Genomic DNA, 24,249 nt, shown 5'->3' on the forward strand with positions numbered 1-24,249 from the left:
CTTGTTTAAGCCACTGTTCTTCTGGAGGCTTTTAAAGAAAAAAACCAGTATGTTAATTATTGCATAACCTTATGGAGGATGAATCTTGGTGTGACAAATTTTATGAAATATTTTCATAATTTTTTTTGTTGATTTGCAGAATTAATCATTAGTATCTTGCATTTCAGGCAGTTCACCAGTAACAATAGAATAATAAATCAGTGTTTGCTCCTAGTGGTTAAAGAATTTACATGTTTCTAAATGATATATCAAATCTGACATGGTTTGTGTTGACATTAGCTAGTTAATATTGAATGGCTAAGGTTTGCAATGAAAAAAGGGAGTCATTTTATTTTTTAATCATAACTCATCTAAAAAATTTGCTCTGAAATCGCAATGGATACTATTGAATACACATAGTTGATGACTTTAATCAGGTATCCTTGACTGTTGTGTGTTGATCACATGTAATGGGCAGATACATTATTACTAATGGGTCAGAGGTTATAGATATTTTATCTTTACAGATAATGTGGCCAATGGGAATGTCAAACTATATTTTACAAATAAAATTGGGAGTATGTAATCAGGTAGTAGGTAGGCTGTTTTGTTTTATTTTTAAAGTTGGGGTCCAATAACTTTCATCAAACATTTAACAAACTTTTATTAAGCACCTACTACATGTCAGGCACATTTTTTCACCAAACTGAAAAAAAAGTATATCAAAAAAGATGAAGAATGCTCCTATGAGTGGACATAGGACAAGAATTGCCTTTCAATCGGCCCTTGCCGAAGAGCATGTATAATAAGAAAGCTCTAACCCACCAGTGCAAACAATCACATGCCATGGGTAAGCCTGCCAGAGAATTAAAGGGCATTTGGCATACAGCAAACACTAAGTTTGCCCCGAGTCAGATCTACTGCCTCTAACCCTGAGCACTGAAGAACAGGACAAGCAATACAGCACAGTAGCTTCAAGATAACTAGAAGCAGAGAGCTGGCCCAACAGTGACATTGAAACAAGTGTCAGTTTGCTCTGATAATTTGGAACAGAGCAGATGTTTAGAAAAGCTGAATAATTTATAGTTACATGTGAGCAGATTTTACAGGGGTGAATCTCATCTCCTAATATAACTGTAAATATTAACAATTATCTTATGGGCAGACAATACTATCATGATTTGAAACTGCCTGGTAGGCATTCAAGAGATTGATTTAGTAGAAAACCAAACCCTCTCATTCAGAATAATATTTTGTAAATTAAGGTATGCATTTGTCATGAAAAACAAGAATCCAAACCGGTTTTCAGAGAATAAGCTATTTTTATGTGCAAGTTACAAATGTAATTTTCAAATGAACACAAATAAACGTACACCCGGGAGGTTGGTGTGATATGGCAAATTGGTTAGTTATGGGCTTCTCAGATGTTCTGCCAGTGACCTTCAAATACTGTCATAGCCAGGTCATGGAAAGTTAACTGCAGATATGCTTATCCATGATTTTGGAACGCTTTTTTTTCTTAAAAGAAAATAAGTTGTAGGGGAAAACTATTTTTAGTGAATATACTACTTGTAACCATATTATGAAATGACAAAACATATTCAGTGATGTATACAGCCAGTGACTCTCTCCATTCAGAAATAATTACTGGCTTAGTGTCTTGTAACCGTTAACATTTATCTCTAACAGTATTATAGAGCAGCCACTATATTTTCTGCTTTCTAGCCACTTCATTTTGACTTTGCGCCTAGTGTTAATTGTTCATATTTGATGCCAAGAACAGGACTCTTATTATTTGAACACCAAAAATATAAATTCCTACCTCAGTATAACACAGAATAACCAACAAAGACCAGTTAGCCTGGGGTGGTCTAAATGAACTAAGTGACAGTTGCTTTATGTCAGACAAAAGATGCATTGCAAGGGGGTGGTGTAGAAGTTTTCTGAGCTATAAATTTAGTCTCTGGGGACTCTCCTGGGGAATGGGGAAGCCTAGGCCCTATGGCAGCACAGACTCTTTCTCTAACACAATGAGTCTCTGCTTTTGAACATGACCGCCACCTGGAAGATGGATCACTGAAACGAACTCTCCTCCCACTTTCTGGATTGTTCAGTTGTTCCTTTTTTCCTTCTTTACTCATGCCAATACAGCCAAAGATCTATGACATCCCTGTTAACGGCCTTAAACTTGTGTTTCAAGTTACCGAATATTGTTTTGAATGAGATATTTAATGTAAAAGTACATTGAAAAGTTAAAGGATGTAAAGAGAGGTAAACAAATAAAAATTTGCTTTGAGGAGTTTATGATTCTTAAATCTCCTCTAGAAGAACAAAGACTTATATGTGGCGGGTTCTTAATAAATGTTCATTGAAATGAATCAAGAATAAGCAGGGTGAAGCATGATGGAAAGGGTCTGGAGTCAGAAAGATCTGTGTGTGACTTATAGGTCAGTTGTTAAAGGGTTCATAGCTTTCTGTGCTTTAGTGTCTGTATGTGTAAAACAAGGCTAATTAGACTCCGCTCAGAGAACTGTCATTCTCAAAATAATGCTTAGTACATAATATGTACTCTGTAAAGGATAGCTGTTGTTACTGAATTGCAGTCGGGTGAGGAGAGGACTCTCAGAGGTTATTCTAATCTACCTTTCAGCTTACCATTGTGGTGGGGGAGTGTTTATTCCAGGTAACCATTTAATCCTTATTTCTACTGACATATAAACAAGATTGGCAGGTATGAGCAAGAGAGAATGCTGGAAGGCAGGGATAAGGAAATAAAAAGAGCATATGAAGAAGGGGGAAAGTGAGAAAGTAAAATGATGAGATGGTAAAACATGCTATCAACAATTGCCTCAAAAACCAGGGGCACTATAGCCATGTAACTTTGCCCTTGACTCAGTAGTTGGGTGTTTATTTTTTATTTTTTAAAAAATTTCAAGACATTCCTTTGTAGTTTATTAACATTCAAATCACTGTCTAATCTTCATCTGGTCTCCTTAAATATGTGGTATTTTCAAGTCCATTCATCCATCCATCCATCCATCCATCATTCATTCATTTATTAAGCTATGTAGTCATAGATACTCCTACTATGTGCTAGGAATTGTATTTTTTTGTGGAGGGAGATAGATTTTTTCCCCCTTTTTTTATGCTGAAAATTTGGTTAACTTAGCTCTTTTTGTTAAATTTAAAAAGCTCCTGAATTAAAAATAATCAGAATATCTGGGAAATTAAAAATAACCACAGGTGAACTATTACAAATCTGGTAAACGAGTTAGTCAAATATGGGCAGTGAAAAACATGCTTGGAATGATTTTGACTGAGATAATTGCCTCAGAATAATTTCTTGTGTGTTTCTAGGCAACAGCAAATTTAAGAAGAAACAAATGGTGGGGTTTTTTTCTCCCTTTTTGCCTTTTTTCCCTTTATCTTCTCTTATGTTGTCACAGAAGAGCAGCTTGTCTATCTCCATGCAGTGTGATGTTAGATGTGGCTGGTTGGGTCAGAGCAGGAAGACAGAAACATTTAGCCTTTGATATTTTCCATGCAGCATGTGCCACTGTGTTTGATGAGACATTATTTTCACTAAGGTACAATTGGCTTGTACAGGTAGATAAGAACATTAGGTAGCGGTTAAACTTGGATAGAAATATTAATGAGCTAAACTTTGGTAAACCATAACCAGCAACAAAGTCATTTAAGCTTTATATTTCTACATCAGTACTTCGGGTTCCTTCTTGAAATTGAATCTTGCCTGCTATCTTTTGAGTTAACTGAGTAGTTTATTGCTCTACACGCTGTTGAGCAGAGTGTATTTTCTAGTTGTCCATCTCCATTTGTGGAGGGATTTCCCTTAAGTGATGTGAGTTCGCTATAGCTGCTATAACAGCCCACTATCTAGCTTTTCTCATGACATACAATCACATAGAAATCCAAGCTTCACATGCACCTTCCCATGAGTACGATATGTGGAAGGCAGTTTCTGCCTATTTGGAGACGAATGAAAGTGCATTAAAGAAAGGCAAAAAAAAAAAAAAAAAAAAAAAAAAAAAAAAAGAAAGGCAGAAGGTCAGAAGGGTACTTTGGAATATTAAAAAAAAATTCTTACTAGGGAACATTTAATCAGAAGTAGATAATCCTTCTCAAAGGGAATGCAGTGTATTTGCATCATTCTCCTTGGCAGTTAACCTTTTGCATTTTATGCTTATGACATTTCTTTCAGGCACTCTGTGTGCTCCAATTGAAGTCAGAGGTCTTTGGACACAGTACAAAAAGTAGCAAGTATCTGGAAGGGAGCTTGATGCAAGGCAGTTTGGCAGAGGGAGTCATGGAGAACTGCAGGGTAGCTAGACAGCAAAGAGGAACCTAGCAAGTGAATGACATAGCTCCCTTGGACACTTCTTAGGGTGCTTGGGGTGTCTTTTGGGTGTAGGTATTGGATGGAGGAAAGCAGCAGAAGTGATAGAACAGGATTTCTAATTCAGCCTATAAATCTGTGCACATGGATATTTGGATTGAGAAGTCAGTGCTGGATTTGCACCTGCGCCTACAATCAGGAAGTAAAGGGTTCAGTGGTCACACTAAGAGCAAGGCTCATTTGGGAGGCAAATTGAAACTCTAATTTGAGCAAAATGATTCAGAAGATGTTCAATACAGTTTTCCTCCTGGGAACGTTTTCTCCTAAGGTATTAATCAGGGCACAAGTCAAAGTGCTCACTAATATTGTTCCAGAGCTAACGTGTGACTCAGAAACAAGAACTATGGAAACCCACTTAGTTTCTGAAATGTTGCCTCTCTTTGAAAGGAAAAATGAGAGGATAAATATGAAGGCATACTTTACTTAAAGGTTATGTGTGAGTCAGGGAACCTCTGAGTGTTTTTAATATGATAAAGAGTCATATGAACGTCTCTATAAAATGATGCATATAAGAGTGAAACGATAGCATGGATTGGAAATTAAAAATGCTGTAGACGATAGCTTTTATAGGATTTAACTTTTGTAAAATTTTGCTATGGGTCCAAGACACAATTTATTTTTATGATTAGGACTTTTAATTCGATTTTAAATTCTGGCTCTTAATTTTTTAGCTGTATGACATGGGGCAAATTAGCCTCTATAAATGTCAGTTTTCTCACCTGTTAAATGTTATCTCCCTCATAAGATGGTTGTGAGAATTCACAAAATAATATATATGAAGTGCTTAGTACAGTGCCTGGTCTACCACAAATGCTCTGTAAAAATTAACTGATATTATTAACATTTTAGTCTTCAAACCATAAAGAAAATCCATCAATTATTTTCCCTATGGAAAGAATCTTAGTTGGGGGATAACCTCAGATTACTCAAAGAAAAAGATTCTTTGTACTAGCATAAAGGAATGAGAGATCTTAGCCAAAAGATGAAAATCTCCAGATAAAGCTCTAGGCAGTGTCCTTCTTTTAATTATTTTTGATTCCTTATAAGAAATAGTATCTAATGTTTTTTGAACACCTACCATGTGTCAGGCACTCGTGAAGTTGTTTCACTCATCCCAGTCCCGTGAAGTGGCTTATGATGGTCCACTATTACAGACAAGGAAATTGAGGCCCAAAGAGATGAAAGAACATGGCCAGGCTTATGAACTATGGTCGGCAGAACAGGAATTTGAATGCCAAAGACCACGCTCTCTCAGTTCATCGCGTGAAACCGTGGAAGTAAAAGGAATGCAAACTTCATGGGCAGTCTGGCCTTGCTACAGACTCTGAGGTAATAGCAACATTTCTATTTTGATGTGCCTATTAAAATCTTATCCTGTAGCTGAGAGGCCTGGCAGATGGCAAATGTTACCCTTGAGCAGGCACCGAAGTCGGGTGATAAATCACATTCAGGGATTGGGATACTCTCTCTGCTTAGGGAAGGAGGATGGCTCTGCCTACTTCAACCTCATCAGTTGGCTTGGTTGCCATTCAGAGCTTACAGGAAAATGCACTGTATTTAGCTGGTAATAAAAGCCTCTTAAGCACTGTGGGTAGTTGTTTCTGAAAAAGAATGAATTTAAAAACATGTACCTGATTATTTAGCAGCTTTAGAAATACCTGAGGAAAAAATGTTCAGTTATCAGGTAAAGCTGCTTTGGCAACGTGATTTCTATAATGCTAGGCAGCAGTGGAGGCTGCTGAATACTGACAATGCACAGTTATTTTTTGTCTCCGTAGGTTGCTTTAGAATGTTCTGTTCCCTGCACATTTTTAAGGAGATAAACATGCCTTCATGGGTCGTGATGGTGCAAATTCTTTACTAGCTCTTTGCAAATACATCTTTTTAGGACTACTCCTTAAACAATGCAGTTTGCTGTTAGGTGTCAGGTATTTTACTACTTCCAGAGCATTTACACCTATAGCTCTCTATTAATTTTACAGCTGGAGAGCACTGAATTTGACTCACTTTGAGACCCAAATCTATCCTTTACTGGCTCTGTGATCTTAATGAAGTCCCTTATCCTCTTTGAGCGTATTTTTTCATCTATGAAATGGAGGTGTTGATGCTTTCTTTCTAGGATTGCTGTGAGTAATAAATGACTTAATGGAAGTGCAAGTGCTTTGTAAATTGCACAAGGCCATTTAAAAATGAACCATTACTGTTATTATTATTTATATTTGGGGATTAAAATCGTTTGGTGTTAATAAAGGAGCACTGATGGGTTAATGACATCCTAAAGATCTAAACTAAAGTCGCAGTGAGATGCCAGATATTGGGTAATGAATAGACATTTAATTGGTAGTTTAACAAAGACATTAATTGGACGTGGAAGAAGATCCTGATTGTGGTAAAGGCTGTTTGGAGAAAGCAGAACCAAGGGACAGAACATGCTTCAAAGACTTCTTACAAGATAATGACTTTTCAGTCCACAGAGGTTGCTGTGTGCCATTATTTTATAGGCAGCATTGGATAGTCAAATTAAGTAGTCTCTGATCTGCCACTTCCTAACAGTGTGAATTCTTTAATCTCTGCAAAAAGTGAAGATCATAACACCTGCCTTATAGGGTTATGAAGATTAAATGGGATGATATATGCAAAGCGCCTGGTACATAATATGGCTCAGCAAATAGGTTTCCTCCTCTTCCTCCTACTTCTCCTCTTCTTTCTCTCCCTTGTTTTTGTTCTTCTTTCTTCCTCCCTTTGTCCCTTCCTTCCTTCCTCCCTCCCTTCCTTCCTTCCTCCCTCCCTTCCTTCCTCCCTCCCTCCCTCTTTTTCTCTCTCTTTCGTCACATAGGAGCTCTAACTAGGCAAGCCACTACCAAAACTACTAGAAGCTTATGTGATTCTCAGAGCATTCAGGCAAGGCCTGAAAGCAATCAGTAGAGTCCTAGTAAATTCTCTTGGATTACTCAGAAAGCAGCCCAGACTCGTTAATGGACTTTGAGTATATGTAGCTACTTCATTTATCATCAGATGCAGAGAAAGTCGTAGGTGTTCAGTATGTGGAAAGACTCCAAAGAAGGTGCTCTGAGGGGAAGAAAGGAGGTGTCTGTGCAGGGCAAGGGTTTACAGGGATTAAATTCAGAGCTCCTTGAGAGATAAGGATTGTGTGTGGAAGGGTGAGGAAAGCAATCATCAACTAAACCAGACTTTGTTAGGAAGCTTTTGCTAAGGGATGCCTTACAAATAATCAAGTTTTCCAAACTGTAGAGTTGATTTATTGAGTTATTTTAAAAGTATTTACTATCTGCCATTCAGCAGCAGTTCACATCTTTGAACAAACAACTGAGGAGTTTATAAATATAAACATTTCAATTATAAAATATAACTTTAAAAGAACTGTTAATTTAAAAACATCTAAATAAGAATGAGCAGTCAATGATTTTAGCTATTAAATATACAAGTGTATGAAATTAAGCTAGTAAAATAAAAATCAGTTGAAAAAAGAAAGTTTGGTTTTTTTTTTCCGTGTTGTCAATTTAAGGCCTAATGCAATCTGTTTACATAGTGTGGTGAGTATGGACAAAATGTGGTCATAGCACAGCTACTGGATATTTTTATCTTCCCGGTCTTTCCTATGGTCCTCACAAAAGATAACAAATTTGCAGTGAGTGAGGCTTTGAAAGTTACCTAAGTTTCAAAGATGTGTAGGCTTTAAATTATTGTCATTATTATACCACAAAAAATTCCATCTTTTTTCCATGTGTGGGCTAGAAAATGATTCTGACATTTCTCACATCTTTTTCTTCTGTGCTATCTATACTTTGTGATAATATTAATAATCCCATCTTATATTTGAGCTTTCCAATTTTTTTTCAGGTCCAACACCTCATTTTAAGCCAAGGCAATTAAAAAACTTTACTTGCTATATCCGAAGTTGCTGAGTCTGTACTAATTGTGTATGACAGTCAGGAAAGGACACTGAGAAGTGAAGTCAACCCCTGTGACCAATCAGAGAAGTAGAAGAGAGAAAATGTTAGTGAAGTAGTCCTATAGTGTCTTCTCTTCCAAAATATCATGGCTGAGGCTAGGGAGGGCCTGGGAAGAGGTGTGATAGGGGGAGAGTCCGCACACACCCTTATAACTGTCACCTGTCCTAAGATGAGAGAGTGGGTTGAGGCAGTGAAGAACTACTTTTGATCTCTTGCCAAATGCCATGTAGGTGCTAGTAGTTTAGCACATGGATTTATTAATCTGTTCAACAACTCTGAAAGATAGATAATGTTACTACCATTTTGTAGATGAGGAAATGGGCTCAGAGAGCTATGGGTAAGTCACCCATACGTATTTTAAAAATGAGTCTCGTGTTGTTATGTTTTGGGGACCTTTACAGCAAAATTTCTGTTGTTGCTTTCTGGTGTGTTTTCTTAGTCTTAGAAATCCAAATGGAAGATCTGATTGTGCCCCTAAAAAGGAGAATGGCTTTTATACACTCAACATGGGACAAAGTCAAAATAAAGGTAGTTGTGGAGTATCTCAGAGAGGGCCATACCTGAGGATACTTTGTTCTAGAACCTGGATCTGGTGCTGGTCTTGTTGATTTTGTTTCTTCATCTCTTCCTGTTCTTTTCCACTGCTGATTCCATCTAGAAGCCATTTCTCCCTCAAGGCCTTTTTCTGATATCAGGAAACATAAATATATGTTCTTATAGCAATCGAAAATTCCAAAATCTGAATGTTTTCAAATCTTATTAATTTCAATAGTGGAAATATTAAAGAGAAATTGTTTTCTCTCACTGTCTTGCCTGAATAAATGTGATAGTTTCCCACTTTGCACCCTTCTTGACCCCCTTCTAAAGCCAGGGTTTATGTATCTGAATCCTATGTATATCCTAAGGTCTAGTTCAGGTCCTCCTTCTCTATGAAGATCTCTGTCGTACCTCTGCATCTTCCCCCACCCCCCTCAGCCTCACTTCACCCCCAGGGAACTCTCCTTCTTCAGAATCACACAGCAGTGTATGTTTACCTATACTGTATGTTTACTGTATTTTTAACAGTCATGTAGGGACCTCATCATGATGATGTCTTACTATGATTTGTTGGGTTGATGGGTGTATATCTTGTGTCAAAGTAGCAAGCTCCTTGAAGCCATTTGCTATTCATCCCAGTGACAGTACGTAGTGACCCCTCCAAAAAAAAAAAATCTTTTGTGGGATTAATTGGAATGGTGGGCAAAACAAGAGATTGCTCTTGTATCTTAAAGTAATTCAATGACAGTCTTAGGCTCTGTGGTTGACATTTATTGTTTTGCCTACCCAGTACCCCTTCTTTCTTCTGAGAGCCTCCTTGGTTCTAGATATCCTTTACATTCAGCTCCCTACTCGTCCCAATCATATGATAAAATTCACCGATCTGTCTAAATATTTGTGAGTTGAATTTTTGTCAACTTTAATAAAACAAAAAAGATTTATGTTTCATCAGGTGGAAAAAAAATCCCCTCGAATTTGCATGAAAGAATTACATTCCTGGACTTGAGCCTAAGAAGACAAAGCAAATGAAGAAGACCTGTAAATTTCAGGGGGCTTTAGCTAGCATCCTCTCTGTATCTCAAGGGAAAACTGTTAGATATTATTTTCAAAGTGTTTGAGTTTCTTCTTTTCTTCCTGAAGAAAAGTACTGTCACTATATATCTATCTACCTTTGTAAATTATTTGTTCAATAATTATTCCCTGGGAACTTACTGTTTCTAAAATGGTGAGGAGAGAAGAATGGGAATTTTCCTGATTTTTTTGACACTTCTCTCTCAAACACCATGATTAGAATGAAAGCAAGTAAGAGGAATATTTGTCTTTTTTTAAAAACATGCTTTTTTTTAAAAAAACAGAATTAATACAACTGGAATGTAAATACCTCTGAATTTAAAATAAATTTAAATAAGGTTGATTGGGGTAGATAATTACCAAAGGAAGTTTATTTTAACTAAGGCAATTTTTCTTCAAATCATTAAAAATATTACACTAATTCCAAATAAATGTTATTTGGAATTACAACTTGTAGAATAGATGAAATGTGGCCTGCTCTCGTTGAAGCAATGAGGGGGCCTGGAAGCCTACAGATGCACAGGACACAGTTTGAAAACCGCTAGATTAAGTCAGTAATTATCTCAACCCAGATCATCATATTTGTGTTGGTTTTTTTCAGAGTTTCAAGAAATTGCATGTGGACAACACACCCCATAAAAGCAGTTTGTATTATTCCAGTTTGTAGCCAGATTCCTTCCCACAATGTTATCTTTTCCCTTAATTATAGCTGTTTAGTTGTTTGTAAAAATGTGTTCCCACAGACACAGTAAATATTAATAATAAAGGTCACGATTTATTTCCTGATAATATGCCAAGAAAATCTCAATATATCAGCATTTAAGAATTTACCTTGATTTTAGTTTATTTTTATTTGATGGAATATGATGATATCTAATGCACAGTAAAGAATATAGATGACATCCATCAAAGTAAATTACAGTTCTTACAAACCACCTACAAGGATAGTTTCAGTCAATTACATCCATATCACTGTAAGAAACACTCAGATGGGATGGTCTTATGATGCTGAGTTGTAGAGGGTGGAGAATGGCTCCTGTGACATAATTAAGTTATGTTGGGGCTTCATTCTTGGTTCTTAGTCTGGTTAGGACTAAGAATAATTTTAATTTTAGCCTTATAAGCTTTGTTCATAGTTCAGGAATTGTCATTTAACTCTGGCAGAGAACTTTTTGCCTCTAAATATAAAATATATAATTTGGATGTGCAATCAGAATGATACGGTATAATCACATATTGTGGTAACCACAAAGTTATTTTGCCTTTATGTCACAGTTTAGACTTATGCTTTAGTCTATGAGATTGAGGAATAGAATAAAATCTATTTCACAACAATGACATTCAGAATCAAAAACCATAGTAACTAAATAAAAATATAAGTGACATGCAGGTAGTAGATCTTTTGGCAGTTTTTTAGGGGAAGGTTTTCCTGAAGCACTTCTATATTCTGCACAGCAGTTACAGGAGACGTTAAGAATAAATTAGTTTTTCATACCATGATTTAAATGGACTTCCAGAAATGTTTTCTAGGTTGAATACTAGGCAAGAAGATCAAGAGTGGACAAGTCTCAGAATGTTTGAATGTGAGAATGCTGTTAATGGCCGTGGAAACTCCCTTTCCAGGATGTCATTGGTATGAATGTCAGGTTCCAGAGCTAAAGGATATTAGAGTGAGTTACCACAACTATTTTGAAGTGTGTGTACTGCTCATACAGAAGGAGCACTTTGTAAATATTTACGTTTGTGTTGTTTAAAGTGAGTCATTGACATGTAATGAAATAATTTGCAATCGGGAAAGTGGTGAGGATAGTCACTGGAATGGAGACAAATGGATGAAGAAGAAAATAAAAAGAAAGGCTGGTAATTGCAGAAGCCAACAGAGATTTTTTGACTTGGTGAAGATATTTTGGAATCAATTTTTAGAACACTTCTGCACATTTTTGAACCCTATTTTGGAATTGTGCCTAGTTGCTGTTGGAATAGCCAACCATTTTCTGCAGAACTTGGAAGAATGTACTTACTGAAACAGCCATTCTCTCCTCTATGTTCCCTTTGCAGTTGATGCCTTGAATACAGTGTTCATCACAGTATAAATGTCATTATAAGTTTATGTGTCAGTTACCATTTAAGGGCACAGATCAAACTTATTTTATATTCTTAATGTCCAGCTTAGTACCTTGCACGTAATAGGTGCTTAATAAATGTTTATTGACTGAAGGCTTTCTACTTATCAGTTAAGACTCAGGTTAAATCCCACACCTTTAACAGAACCTTTTTTGACCACCCCAGATTAAAGAATTATTAATGCTTACACTTATGCTTAAATTTAAAAAAATCATCCTTTAACTTGTACTAATTATTTACTTAACCTTGAATTTCCCACTAGGTTGCAAGCAGAAGGGCTACAACTCTCAAGGCCACTGCTAGTCTCTAAGGCATTAATACGCAAATTAGGAAAAGGTACAGTTCCCCACTCCTACTCCTTCAGGTCAGTGCACAGCTTGGGAAGGTGGACAGCACTTTTGTGCAGAGAGAAAGAAACTTTGTCCTCCAGACAGAAGCAGCCCTGTGCCAGAGTGCACGGTTCCAAGGGAGTATGGGCAGGATTTCAGCACCCCGCTCTCTCAGGTAACTTTACACAGTAAACCATCTGCACAACTGTGTGCTGCAGTCCAAAGCATGATACATGCTTTGATTGGATTGGATTAGAAGAGGTCTTCTGGGTTCCAGAAAGCAAACCTCTAGGGAACAGTATATATTACTTTTCGGACTGTTTTTGTTGAGTACTGAAATGAGGTGTCACCTCAGAAATGGACCTCTCAGTGTGTTAGAATTTTCCTGTGTGAAACTTACTTCCTAGAATGAACAGAGAGGATATATAAAACTTTTCTCCTACTGTGAACTCTAATGTTGTTTGGCTACTCATTCTGCAAGGATAGCAATTACTCAGAAGCAGTAATTAGTTCACTGTGAGATCCAAATTGCGTGTGTGTGTGTGTATGTTTGTGTGTGAAAGAGAGAGAGAGAATGATTTTGGAGTTAGAAATTGCCTATCTCAAAAATTGCTGTAGACTTGCTTTTGACTTCATTTGACTTGTATCAGAATGACTTGGGAAAATTTGTTATTTCATTGATTATTCTGGGAGTACACACTGCATTTCTTGGCTATGTCTCCTACTCATGTAAATTCAATGTGACAAACTGTAAGGATAGCAGACTGACTACACGTCGAAATTATTCATCAAACATTGGAAATGTCAATTTGTATAGGAGCAAAGAAGTAAGCAGAATCCAGAGAACTGAGGCTAATTGGAATCCTAAACTGTGTCTTTTTTCTCTCAAGAGGTGGTTACTTGATCCAACAGAAAGATGGATTTAGCTGAATTCCGCAAGTTTACCAAAAGATTGTAGACCCCACGAGTGTGCGGCATTGTTTCACTGAGGGATTTATTACATCTATGGATAGAAGCCCTGCCAGGTAAGTAGTTTCCTGCTTGGGCCTGTTCACAAGGAGCTCCTGTTTGTCATTTGGTTGCACCCTATGACTAAGCTACATAATAAAATGTGAGACTCAATGTGCTTAAATTACAAAATGACCACACCCATGAAAGATGTAAAGTCTGATTTTAAAAATGGAGGTTTATTTTTGGTTATGATCTCATGTTCTGTCAAAACAAAATAAAACAGAACCTTGAACCACACTCAAACAGCATTGAATTCATTGCACTGAGCTTTTAAATACGAGCATCCTTGAGCAGGCCAGACACTGTCTGCTTTGCACGCCCTGGGTAAGGGCTGGCTTTTCATTGATTTCAAAAGGGACTTCCCAGCTGGATCCACTCCCGAGGGATGTTAAGCAAGACTGTATTCAGGGCCAAACTATCGAGACTGAATTCTCAAGGTTACCCAAGAAAGTGAGGAAATTCAGTAATAAAGGGTAAAAGTAATAAAACCATGTTTTCAATTTTCCACATGTTTGCCAGGAGGTATTAGTCTCATATGCAAATATTACTAGCTTATTGGCTTCCCTTATGGTTATTAGGGTGTTAGTATAACTGTTGGAATTTTTTTCCTTCCTAAAGCATCTTTACTACTGAAATTTGAGTGCAATTCGAATATTTGAATGCAAAATCATTGAAATGAAATTAAAGTCATAAGTTACCTTCAAATGCTGGTGCTTTAGTTTTTCTTCCTCTATTTTCAAACGCTTCTGTGAGATTTCTTCCTGTATTTTTCTTTTATCCTGAAATAAAAAGTGTTCCAACATAATCTATTTTTTTTCAATTTGCTTAAGTATGTTTCCTTGGGGATGCTGTCATTATCGAATGGCTGGCCAGTGGTATGCTCTTGGCATTGGTATGAAGCTGCTTTGGAAACTCCTATTTCAAGGCAAAGGAGAGCAAAGTGAGACATTCAAAGCATTTTACTGATGGAAAATGATATAAGGTGCTTTTTCAAAGAGAATTTAAAAATATTTTAATGTCTTTCCTTCCCCCCTCATCTTTTCTATCTTCCCCATTAAGTCTAACAAGATTGAGCTACTTAGAGATGCAATGGAAAATGTGAATTTTGAAATAGGAGGGAGTTTTGAAATAGGCATGAGGGAACATTGTGAGGAGAGAGACTGTTCCTGGCATAAGGCTGAAGAAACTACTGGGTAAAAGATCTGCTTATGTGGGAAAACAGGATAGCCTACAGAGCATTAGAACGCGAGGAAACTAGAAAGTGAGACTGTTTCCTTCTGTAAACCTTGCTATGGGAAGAGAGAGAGAGAAAAAAAAAAAGGGATCAGATAATGCATGTTAACACTAAGAGGACTTCTAGCAGAGGTTAAAAAAATTCATGGAGAGGTATAGTATCTTTCACCAAGTTTAAATTGCAATACCTTAAAATCCCAGATAGCATAACTATTGATACACAGAAGCTGTACTTTTTAGAAAATAGAGCCTGTATACTATATAGAAAGCCTGGTTTCAATTTCTGGCTCTGCCATTAACTAGCTGTGTGTCCTGGGACCAAATCCTTAACTTGGTGCCTCATTACCTCATCTGTAAAATGGAAGTAATAAGGGTATCTACCTCATAAGATGAGCATTAAATTAGCTAATATATGCAAAGGCTCCTAGAACAGTGCTTGATGCATAGTGCTCTACAAGTATTTGTTTAATACAATTAAGTAAATAAACACATAATCTGTTAATCACACAGAAAGCAACACACTAATTCTGATAATGGTTCCATTGGTCTGAAATGTTTTAGAGATTCCCTGTCTGGAGTTGTTTGAGACGTTTTGCAAGCCATGCAAAAAGGCCCTTATTTCCTTATTTTTTGACCAGAGGTGACATTGTCCTCCATCTTATTTATGAGTTGTTTTTAAATCTGCTTTCAAAATTGAAAACTCCCAAAGGTAAACATTTGTTTCCAATGAAGACATCTAAAAGAATTTGAAGCAGGCTCAGGAGGTAATTTAGAAGGGGGAATTCCAAAAATATTTGGCAGCATTATTGAAACAAGTGCATGGCTTCCTGATGTGACTCCTTTGAAGGTAAATCTCCTTTTTGATGTATAAGTTCAGGTATATTTGTTGAATGTAACAGCATTCATTTGAACATACATTGTTGTCCAAATTTATGTCATGTTTCTCTTTGTGTGTAAGAAGTGTATATGACCTCATCTGTATTGTTTTTTAAATTTCATAAACAGCTCTTTTGAAAAAAAAAGAGCTAGGCAACAAGCATGGATATTCAGATTCACTTGTTTGTTTGGATGAAATCTGGTCATTAGGAATAAAAACTATGAAGACCTCTGTGAGTCAGTTCTCCATTATATCTCAAAACTGTTACCAAGCAAATATTGGTAATATTTTAACTTATTGTGCCAAACATTTTGGTAAGTATTTTTCAGGCACTATTTAACTTAATAGTCATAATAACACAGATATAATAATATTACACTTAATAGTCATGATAACAAAGAGATATTGTAGTATTTTCATTTTATAGAAGAGGAAATGGAAGTTTCCGGAGATTAACTAACCAATCCAGGTTCTCACAACTAGTAAGTGGCAGAGCCAGGATTTGAAGCCAGGCAATCTGAGTTCAGCCTCTTAGCCAATTCACTCTACCATTTCCCTGAGTGGGAAATTAGTCCAGCTTCTCACATCTTCCCCATTGCCCTGTCTATCGGGAAGTACTGAGGTCTGGAGGCCAGCACAACCAGCGCCGGAGGAGGGCCCCTCATTAGAAAGGAGCACATTTTTAGTTCCCTGCGTGCTGGTGTGCAAACCGCCCACCTCTCTCCGTGGACAGCCCATAGAAAAGAGCACGTTATGTACGTGTGACCGTGACTGCTGAACCCAGCAACGCTTCCCCACCACTGCCGGTAATCAGTTTGGGTTGTTTGTTTCATCCTGAGGTTAGTAATAAGTTAATGAAAGCTGTGGGTAGAGGCAGGGCGTCTAAGTGTTTTGGCAACACGATGCTTATCGAAGGGTTGCTAAGGAATACCAATGTTTTGTCACTCAGAGGTAATGTGATGCCTCTCTCATATCAGTCTAGGTAGTTAAGAAGGTAATTTTATAATGTTATGGGCATGACTCTATTTTAAGATAGGAGTACTTTTCCTCATAAGATATTCATCAGCAGCAAGTTATTATCCTTTTGCCAAATTTCATAAAGATCTATAAGCATTACTGAAAAATATATGGCAACAATTTAGTTTCGTTATGGCAGAATAAATTATGTTTAACATGTAGTTCTATTGCTAGTATACCGAAAGTTATCATAGCCAGCTACTTCCTTCCCAATTATCATGGAATAAATGGATGTGAAATGCCATCTGCTTCCCAGAATTTCCCCAGAAGCTTGAGCATCTCTATATACACCTGTCATAATCCAGCACATCAGATATTTATTAATGTTAACCATTATGAATAACATATATTTCTTTTTTTAAAACATCTTTATTGGAGTATAATTGCTCTACAGTGGTGTGTTAGTTTCTGCTTTATAACAAAGTGAATCAGCCATACATATACATATATCCCCATATCTCCTCCCTCTTGTGTCTCCCTCCCACCCTCCCTATCCCACCCCTCTAGGTGGTCACAAAGCACCGAGCTGATCTCCCTGTGCTATGTGGCTGCTTCCCACTAGCTATCTATTTTACATTTGGTAGTGTATATATGTCCATGCCACTCTCTCAGTTCGTAATAACATATTTCTGTATACATTTTTTAAAAAATAAATTTATTTATTTTTGACTGCATTGGGTCTTCATCGCTGTGCGCAGGCTTTCTCTACTTGCGACGAGCAGGGGCTACTCTTGGTTGTGGTGCGCGGGCTTCTCTTGTTGCGGAGCACAGGCTCTAGGCGCGCGGGCTTCAGTAGTTGTGGCTCGCAGGCTCTAGAGTGCAGGCTCAGTAGTTGTGGCGCACGGGCTTAGTTGCTCCGCGGCATGTGGGATCTTCCCCGACCAGGGCTCAAGCCCGTGTCCCCTGCATTGGCAGGCGGATTCTTAACCACTGCGCCATCAGAGAAGTCCTGTTTACTTCTTCAGTGTTCAACTAGTAAAGACGTTTTGTTCAATGAGCAATTGCCTAGATTTTCAGCTGTCTGACTTGGAATATTTTAGCAGCGGACACCCACAAATTCCAATTCTGTAAAAGCCTAGCTCTTAATTGTTTTGAAAATTAATTTAGTAACCTTGTACAACTATAAAGCTATTGTGACCATCTATGATTCATTGATATTACTACAATCACATACTTGATAAAAGTAAGCACAGTACTTAGGAGTGTGAGTATTTTAGAGATATTATTGATTAATGATTAGCTAATATTCTAAAATGCTTGACTCTATCAAGAAGGCAGGATTGATCCTGAGTTATTTAATTTTTAATTTATTCAGCACTTAGGGACTTCTGTATAAATGCTATGCTAAGGTGATGTTAAGAGTTGTGCTATGTTTGAAAATTATTCAGAAGTAGATACTTTCACCAAGGAGGTTACATTGTCTCTAAGACGGAAAATCAGGGGCTTCCCTGGTGGCGCAGTGGTTGAGAAGCTGCCTGCCAATGCAGGGGACACAGGTGCGAGCCCTGGTCTGGGAAGATCCCACATGCCGCGGAGCAACTGGGCCCGTGAGCCACAACTACTGAGGCTGCGCGTCTGGAGCCTGTGCTCTGCAACAAGAGAGGCCGCGATAGTGAGAGGCCCGCGCATCGTGATGAAGAGTGCCCCCACTTGCCGCATCTAGAGAAAGCCCTCGCACAGAAACGAAGACCCAACACAGTGAAAAATAAATAATAAAAATAAATAATAAATAAAAATTAAAAAAAAAAGAAGGAAAATCATTTGTGCAAGGAACTATAGTCTAAGAAATAAAGTGATAAATGTCATTACTAAGGCACAAGTGAGGTCTTGTGAGAGTTGAGGGGCAAAAGGGAGTGGTTGTTTCTAGATGATCTGGTTAGGAGAGGCTTTCAAGTAGCATCCAAATAGAGTATGTTGGGTAGTTGCTGGAGGGCTGGGGGTGGGGAGGAAGGGCATTCAACTCTAGAGCTCATTGTGAGCAAAGGCCTGTTTTAGAAAATTGGGACATTATTTGGAATAGCAAGTCTGGAATCCAAGTTGTCGTACAGAGAGTAGTGGGAAATGAAATAAGAAAATGAGATGAGGATAAATCCTTAATAAAGAATACTAAAAGGCAGGGAAAGGAGTTTAGAATTTATTTACATATTGAGATAGGGAGCAATGAAAGGTTTTCAGAGGGAGAGGAATAATAGAGTTAAAACCGTGTTTTAAGAAGTTTAAAATAGCCTGATTTATAGATACTGAAGGAGGACAACTTGAAGGGGGTAATCAGTTAGGCTACAACTCATACATAAGATCAAGAGAGCTTGAACAAGAGGTAACAGAGGGTGTGGATGTCAGAGATACCAAGGAGTTAAAATTAGCAGGACTTGGCAACTGATGACATATGGATGCAGGAGAGGAAGAGGTCAAATGGGGTATAAGGCTTTTATATCCAGGTAAACTGAGAGGAGAACAGAATCACTAATAGAAATAGGAAATTCAGGAGAAGAAAGAGAGTTTGGGAGGGAAGATGGTGATTCACACCAAGGTTGAGGTGTCTTTGGGACAACCTGGTGGAGTAATCTGGCAGGTAGTTGAAATGTTGGATGGAGCTAGATCAGAAGGGAAGTCAGAGCTAGAGATAAAGATGTCAGAGTTTTGGAAGGGATAGCTGAGGCCAGGAGACTACATCAGAGCATGACAGGAGACATATTTATGTAAAGGAGAGCTAAAGACAGAGCCTTCGTGAAACACCTACATTTAAGAGGTATTGGAGGAAGGGAACCCATATGGAAATTTATTTTGGGATTAATTAGACATTATTGATAATAGAACTTGGTGAATTCAATTAGGCAAATGGTTTCAGATTCATTCTGATAGAAGTATCTTGTAACTTCTTGACTACCTCTGCTGATATTTTCACCGTTTAAGGGCTCAAAAGAACAATAATAGAAGCTACTATTTGGACTTAAATACTACCAACAACGCAAAACTTCCTGGTGAAATGCAATCCTAGAATTGAATCCTGAGCATAGTTAGAGGTTTACTACATTTCAATGAAAGTAGATTTTTTAAATTCTTGAAAAAAATTCTTGAAAAATTATTTTAAAAATTTCTTGAAAAGAGGCAAACATTTTAAGATGGAAGATAGATCATGAAGTATGGGCAATTTACGAATGGAAATATTGATACACAATTAAAAGATTATCTCAAGTAAAAAGAAGAGAGAACTAAACAAAACCAAACTAAACAGCTTAATATCACTGGGAGCTTCCCCAAAGCTCGTGAAACCAAGAATACAGATAAACAGGTGGTACCCATTTGTAATAGGTACAAATATGTACAAATATGTAAATAAGGTACAAATTCAGGGTGACAAGACGTGAAGCATGTGAAGAACACTGAGGACACAAAAAGCATGTGTGTATAAGTAAATATATATATATATATATATATATTCAATATTTAAGTTACGTTGAGAGCAAAAAGACTACTGCTGAGATGCAGAGTGTAATATCAACATGTCAGAGATAAACTAGAACTACTACACTCCTATTTTACTTCCATTTTTTTTGATTAAGGAGAATAATCTTGATCCTGGAAAGGGTAGAACAAATATGCTTAAAGGGAAATCAAAGCCCAAGAGGATATAAAGCACTGAAGACAGAACTGCTCAGACTCTGATGGGTTTCGTATCAGGGAGCAGAAAAATTTATAGGCATGACAGGAAAATATTATCAAGTAGTCTTGGAATCTTGGGTGAAGTGAAGAGGCATCAGAAGGCTGCAAGTGGCAAATGACCCAGTTTTTTGAAGAGAGAAAAAGGTGAATTATGAATATTTAATGACTGGTGAATGTATTGGTTAATACCTGGCAAAGTTGTAGAATGAATTACAAATAGTCTTGTATTTAGACAAGGAATGTCTAAGAGATAGCATTCAGTTATTAAAAACAAAGCATTTCAGACTATTTCTTTTGCTTAATTTTTTAAGATCTGCTGCTGATGACGATTATGATGGTTGTAACAATAGCTAACATTTATTGAGAGCTATTTATGTGTCAGGAACTACTTAGAGCACTTAAATGTATCAATTTATTTAATTTTCCCCAAGTCTCTAGGAAGTAGGGACCACGTTTATCCCCCTTATGCAGGTAAAGAAACTGAGGAGCACAGGAACCTAGATCATGGGAATTCAGTATATCTTGGTTTTAGTATGACTTTTGACAAAATTTCTTATTTTTTTTCTTCTGGAAATTTGTGTAAATGTGAACAGAGAGGAATATTTATTTGAAAGTGATTGTCTTAACATTTTTTTAAAAAAACCAATGCCCTATAAGGGATAGAAAAATAAAACTAAGCCCGTACCAGAAGGCAGACAGCAGAAGAAAGAAGAACTACAATCCTGCAGCCTGTGGAACAAAAGCCACATTCACAGAAAGATAGACAAGATGAAAGGGCAGAGGGCTATGTACCAGATGAAGGAACAAAAAAAACCCAGAAAAACAACTAAATGAAGGGGAGATAGGCAACCTTTCAGAAAAAGAATTCAGAATAATGATAGTGAAGATGATCCAGGACCTCGGAAAAAGAATGGAGGCAAAGATCGAGAAGATGCAAGAAATGTTTAACAAAAACCTAGAAGAATTAAAGAAAAAACAAACAGAGATGAACAATACAATTAACTGAAATGAAAACTACACTAGAAGGAATCAATAGCAGAATAACTGAGGCAGAAGAACGGATAAGTGACCTGGAAGACAGAATGGTGGAATTCACTGCTGTGGAACAGAATAAAGAAAAAAGAATGAAAAGAAATGAAGACAGCCTAAGAGACCTCTGGGACAACATTAAATGCAACAACATTCGCATTATAGGGGTCCCAGAAGGAGAAGAGAGTGAGAAAGTACCAGAGAAAATATTTGAAGAAATTATAGTCAAAAGCTTCCCTAACATGGGAAAGGAAATAGCCACCCAAGTCCAGGAAGCGCAGAGAGTCCAATACAGGATAAACCCAAGGAGAAACACACTGAGACATATAGTAATCAAATTGGCAAAAATTAAAGACAAAGAAAAATTATTGAAAGCAGCAAGGGGAAAATGACAAATAACATACAAGGGAACTCCCATAAGGTTAACAGCTGATTTCTCAGCAGAAACTCTACAAGCCAGAAGGGAGTGGCATGATATACTTAAAGTGATGAAAGGGAAGAAGCTACAACCAAGATTACTCTACCTGACAAGGATCTCATTCATTCGATGGAGAAATCAAAAGATTTACAGACAAGCAAAAGCTAAGAGAATTCAGCACCACCAAACCACCTCTACAACAAATGCTAAAGGAACTTCTCTAAGTGGAAAACAAAAGAGAAGAAAAGGACCTACAAAAACAAACCCAAAACAATTAAGAAAACGGTAATAGGAACATACATATCGATAATTACCTTAAACATGAATAGATTAAAATAAACAACCTAACCTTACACCTAAAGCAATTAGAGAAAGAAGAACAACAAAACCCCAAAGTTAGCAGACGGAAAGAAATCATGAAGTTCAGATCAGAAATAAATGAAAAAGAAATGAAGGAAACGATAGCAAAGATCAATAAAACTTAAAGCTGGTTTTTTGAGAAGATAAACAAAATTGATAAACCATTAACCAGACTCATCAAGAAAAAGAGGGAGAGGACTCAAATCAATAAAATTAGAAATGAAAAAGGAGAAGTTACAACAGACACTGCAGAATACAAAGCATCCTAAGAGACTACTACAAGCAACTCTATGCCAATAAAATGGACAACCTGGAAAAAATGGACAAATTCTTAGAAAGGTGTAACCTTCCAAAACTGAACCAGGAAGAAATAGAAAATATGAACAGACCAATCACAAGTAATGAAATTGAAACTGTGATTATAAATCTTCCAACAAACAAAATGATGGCTTCACAGGTGAATTCTATCAAACATTTAGAGAAGAGCTAACACCCATCCTTCTCAAACTCTTTCAAAAAATTGCAGAGGAAGGAACACTCCCAAACTCATTCTATGAGGCCACCATCACCCTGATACCAAAACCAGACAAAGATACTACAAAAAAAGAAAATTACAGACCAATATCACTGATGAATATAGATGCAAAAATCCTCAACAAAATATTAGCAAACAGAATTCAACAACACAATAAAAGGATCATACACCATGATCAAGTGGGATTTATCCCAGGGATGCAAGGATTCTTCAATATACGCAAATCAATCAATGTGATATGCCATATTAACAAATTGAAGAATAAAAACCATATGATCATCTCAATAGATGCAGAAAAAGCTTTTGACAAAATTCAACACCCATTTATGATAAAAACTCTCCAGAAAGTTGGCATAGAGGGAACCTACCTCAACATAATAAAGGCCATATACGACAAACCCACAGCAAACATCATTCTCAATGGTGGAAAAACTGAAAGCATCTCCTCTAAGATCAGGAACAAGACAAGGATGTCCACTCTCACCACTATTATTCAACATAGTTTTGGAAGTCCTAGCCACGGCAATCAGAGAAGAAAGAGAAATAAAAGGAATACAAATTGGAAAAGAAGAAGTAAAACTGTCACTCTTTGCAGATGACATGATACTATACATAGAGAATCTTAAAAATGCCACCAGAAAACTACTAGAGCTAATCAATGAATTTGGTAAAGTTACAGGATACAAAATTAATGCACAGAAATCTCTTGCATTCCTATACACTAATGATGAAAAATCTGAAAGAGAAATTAAGGAAACACTCCCCTTTACCACTGCAACAAAAAGAATAAAATACCTAGGAATAAACCTACCTAGGGAGACAAAAGACCTGTATGCAGAAAACTATAAGACAGTGATGAAAGAAATTAAAGATGATACCAACAGATGGAGAGATATACCATGTTCTTGGATTGGAAGAATCAATATTGTGAAAATGACTATACTACCCAAAGCAATCTAAAGATTCAATGCAATCCCTATCAAATTACCAATGGCATTTTTTACAGAACTAGAACAAATCATCTTAAAATTTGTATGGAGACACAAAAGACCCCGAATAGCCAAAGCAGTCTTGAGGGAAAAAAAACGGAGCTGGAGGAATCAGACTCCCTGACTTCAGACTATACTACAAAGCTACAGTAATCAAGACAATATGGTACTGGCACAAAAACAGAATCATATATCAATGGAACAAGATAGAAAGCCCAGAGATAAACCCATGCACCTATGGTCAACTAATCTATGACAAAGGAGGCAAAGATATATAATGGAGAAAAGACAGTCTCTTCAATAAGTGGTGCTGGGAAAACTGGACAGGTACATGTAAAAGAATGAAATTAGAACACTCCCTAACACCATACACAAAAATAAACTCAGAATGGATTCGAGACCTAAATGTAAGACCAGACACTGTAAAACTCTTAGAGGAAAACATAGGAAGAACACTCTTTGACATAAATCACAGCAAGATCTTTTTTGATCCACGTCCTAGAGTACTGGAAATAAAAACAAAAATAAACAAATGGGACCTAATGAAATTTCAAAGCTTTTGCCCAGCAAAGGAAACCATAAACAAAACGAAGAGACAACCCTCAGAATGGGAGAAAATATTTGCAAACGAATCAACGGACAAAGGATTAATCTCCAAAATATATAAACAGCTCATGCAGCTCAATATG

General features: G+C 37.0%; 1 protein-coding gene across 2 annotated transcripts in view; it reads right to left on the reverse strand.

The window, feature by feature from the left end:
• PALMD (palmdelphin) overlaps window positions 1-24,249 on the reverse strand; it is a 53,692-nt gene that overhangs the window by 16,237 nt on the left and 13,206 nt on the right. For both annotated transcript variants that reach the window (XM_082384826.1, XM_082384827.1), the window contains exons 2-3: window positions 14,138-14,218; window positions 8,928-9,052 (exon numbers count right to left, since the gene is read on the reverse strand). In XM_082384826.1, the coding sequence (XP_082240952.1) occupies window positions 8,928-9,052; window positions 14,138-14,218 (206 nt within the window). The remainder of the gene's footprint in view (window positions 1-8,927; window positions 9,053-14,137; window positions 14,219-24,249) is intronic.

This window comes from Balaenoptera borealis (genome assembly GCF_965194805.1).
Source record: "Balaenoptera borealis genome assembly, chromosome: 1".
Classification (NCBI taxonomy): Eukaryota; Metazoa; Chordata; class Mammalia; order Artiodactyla; family Balaenopteridae; genus Balaenoptera; species Balaenoptera borealis.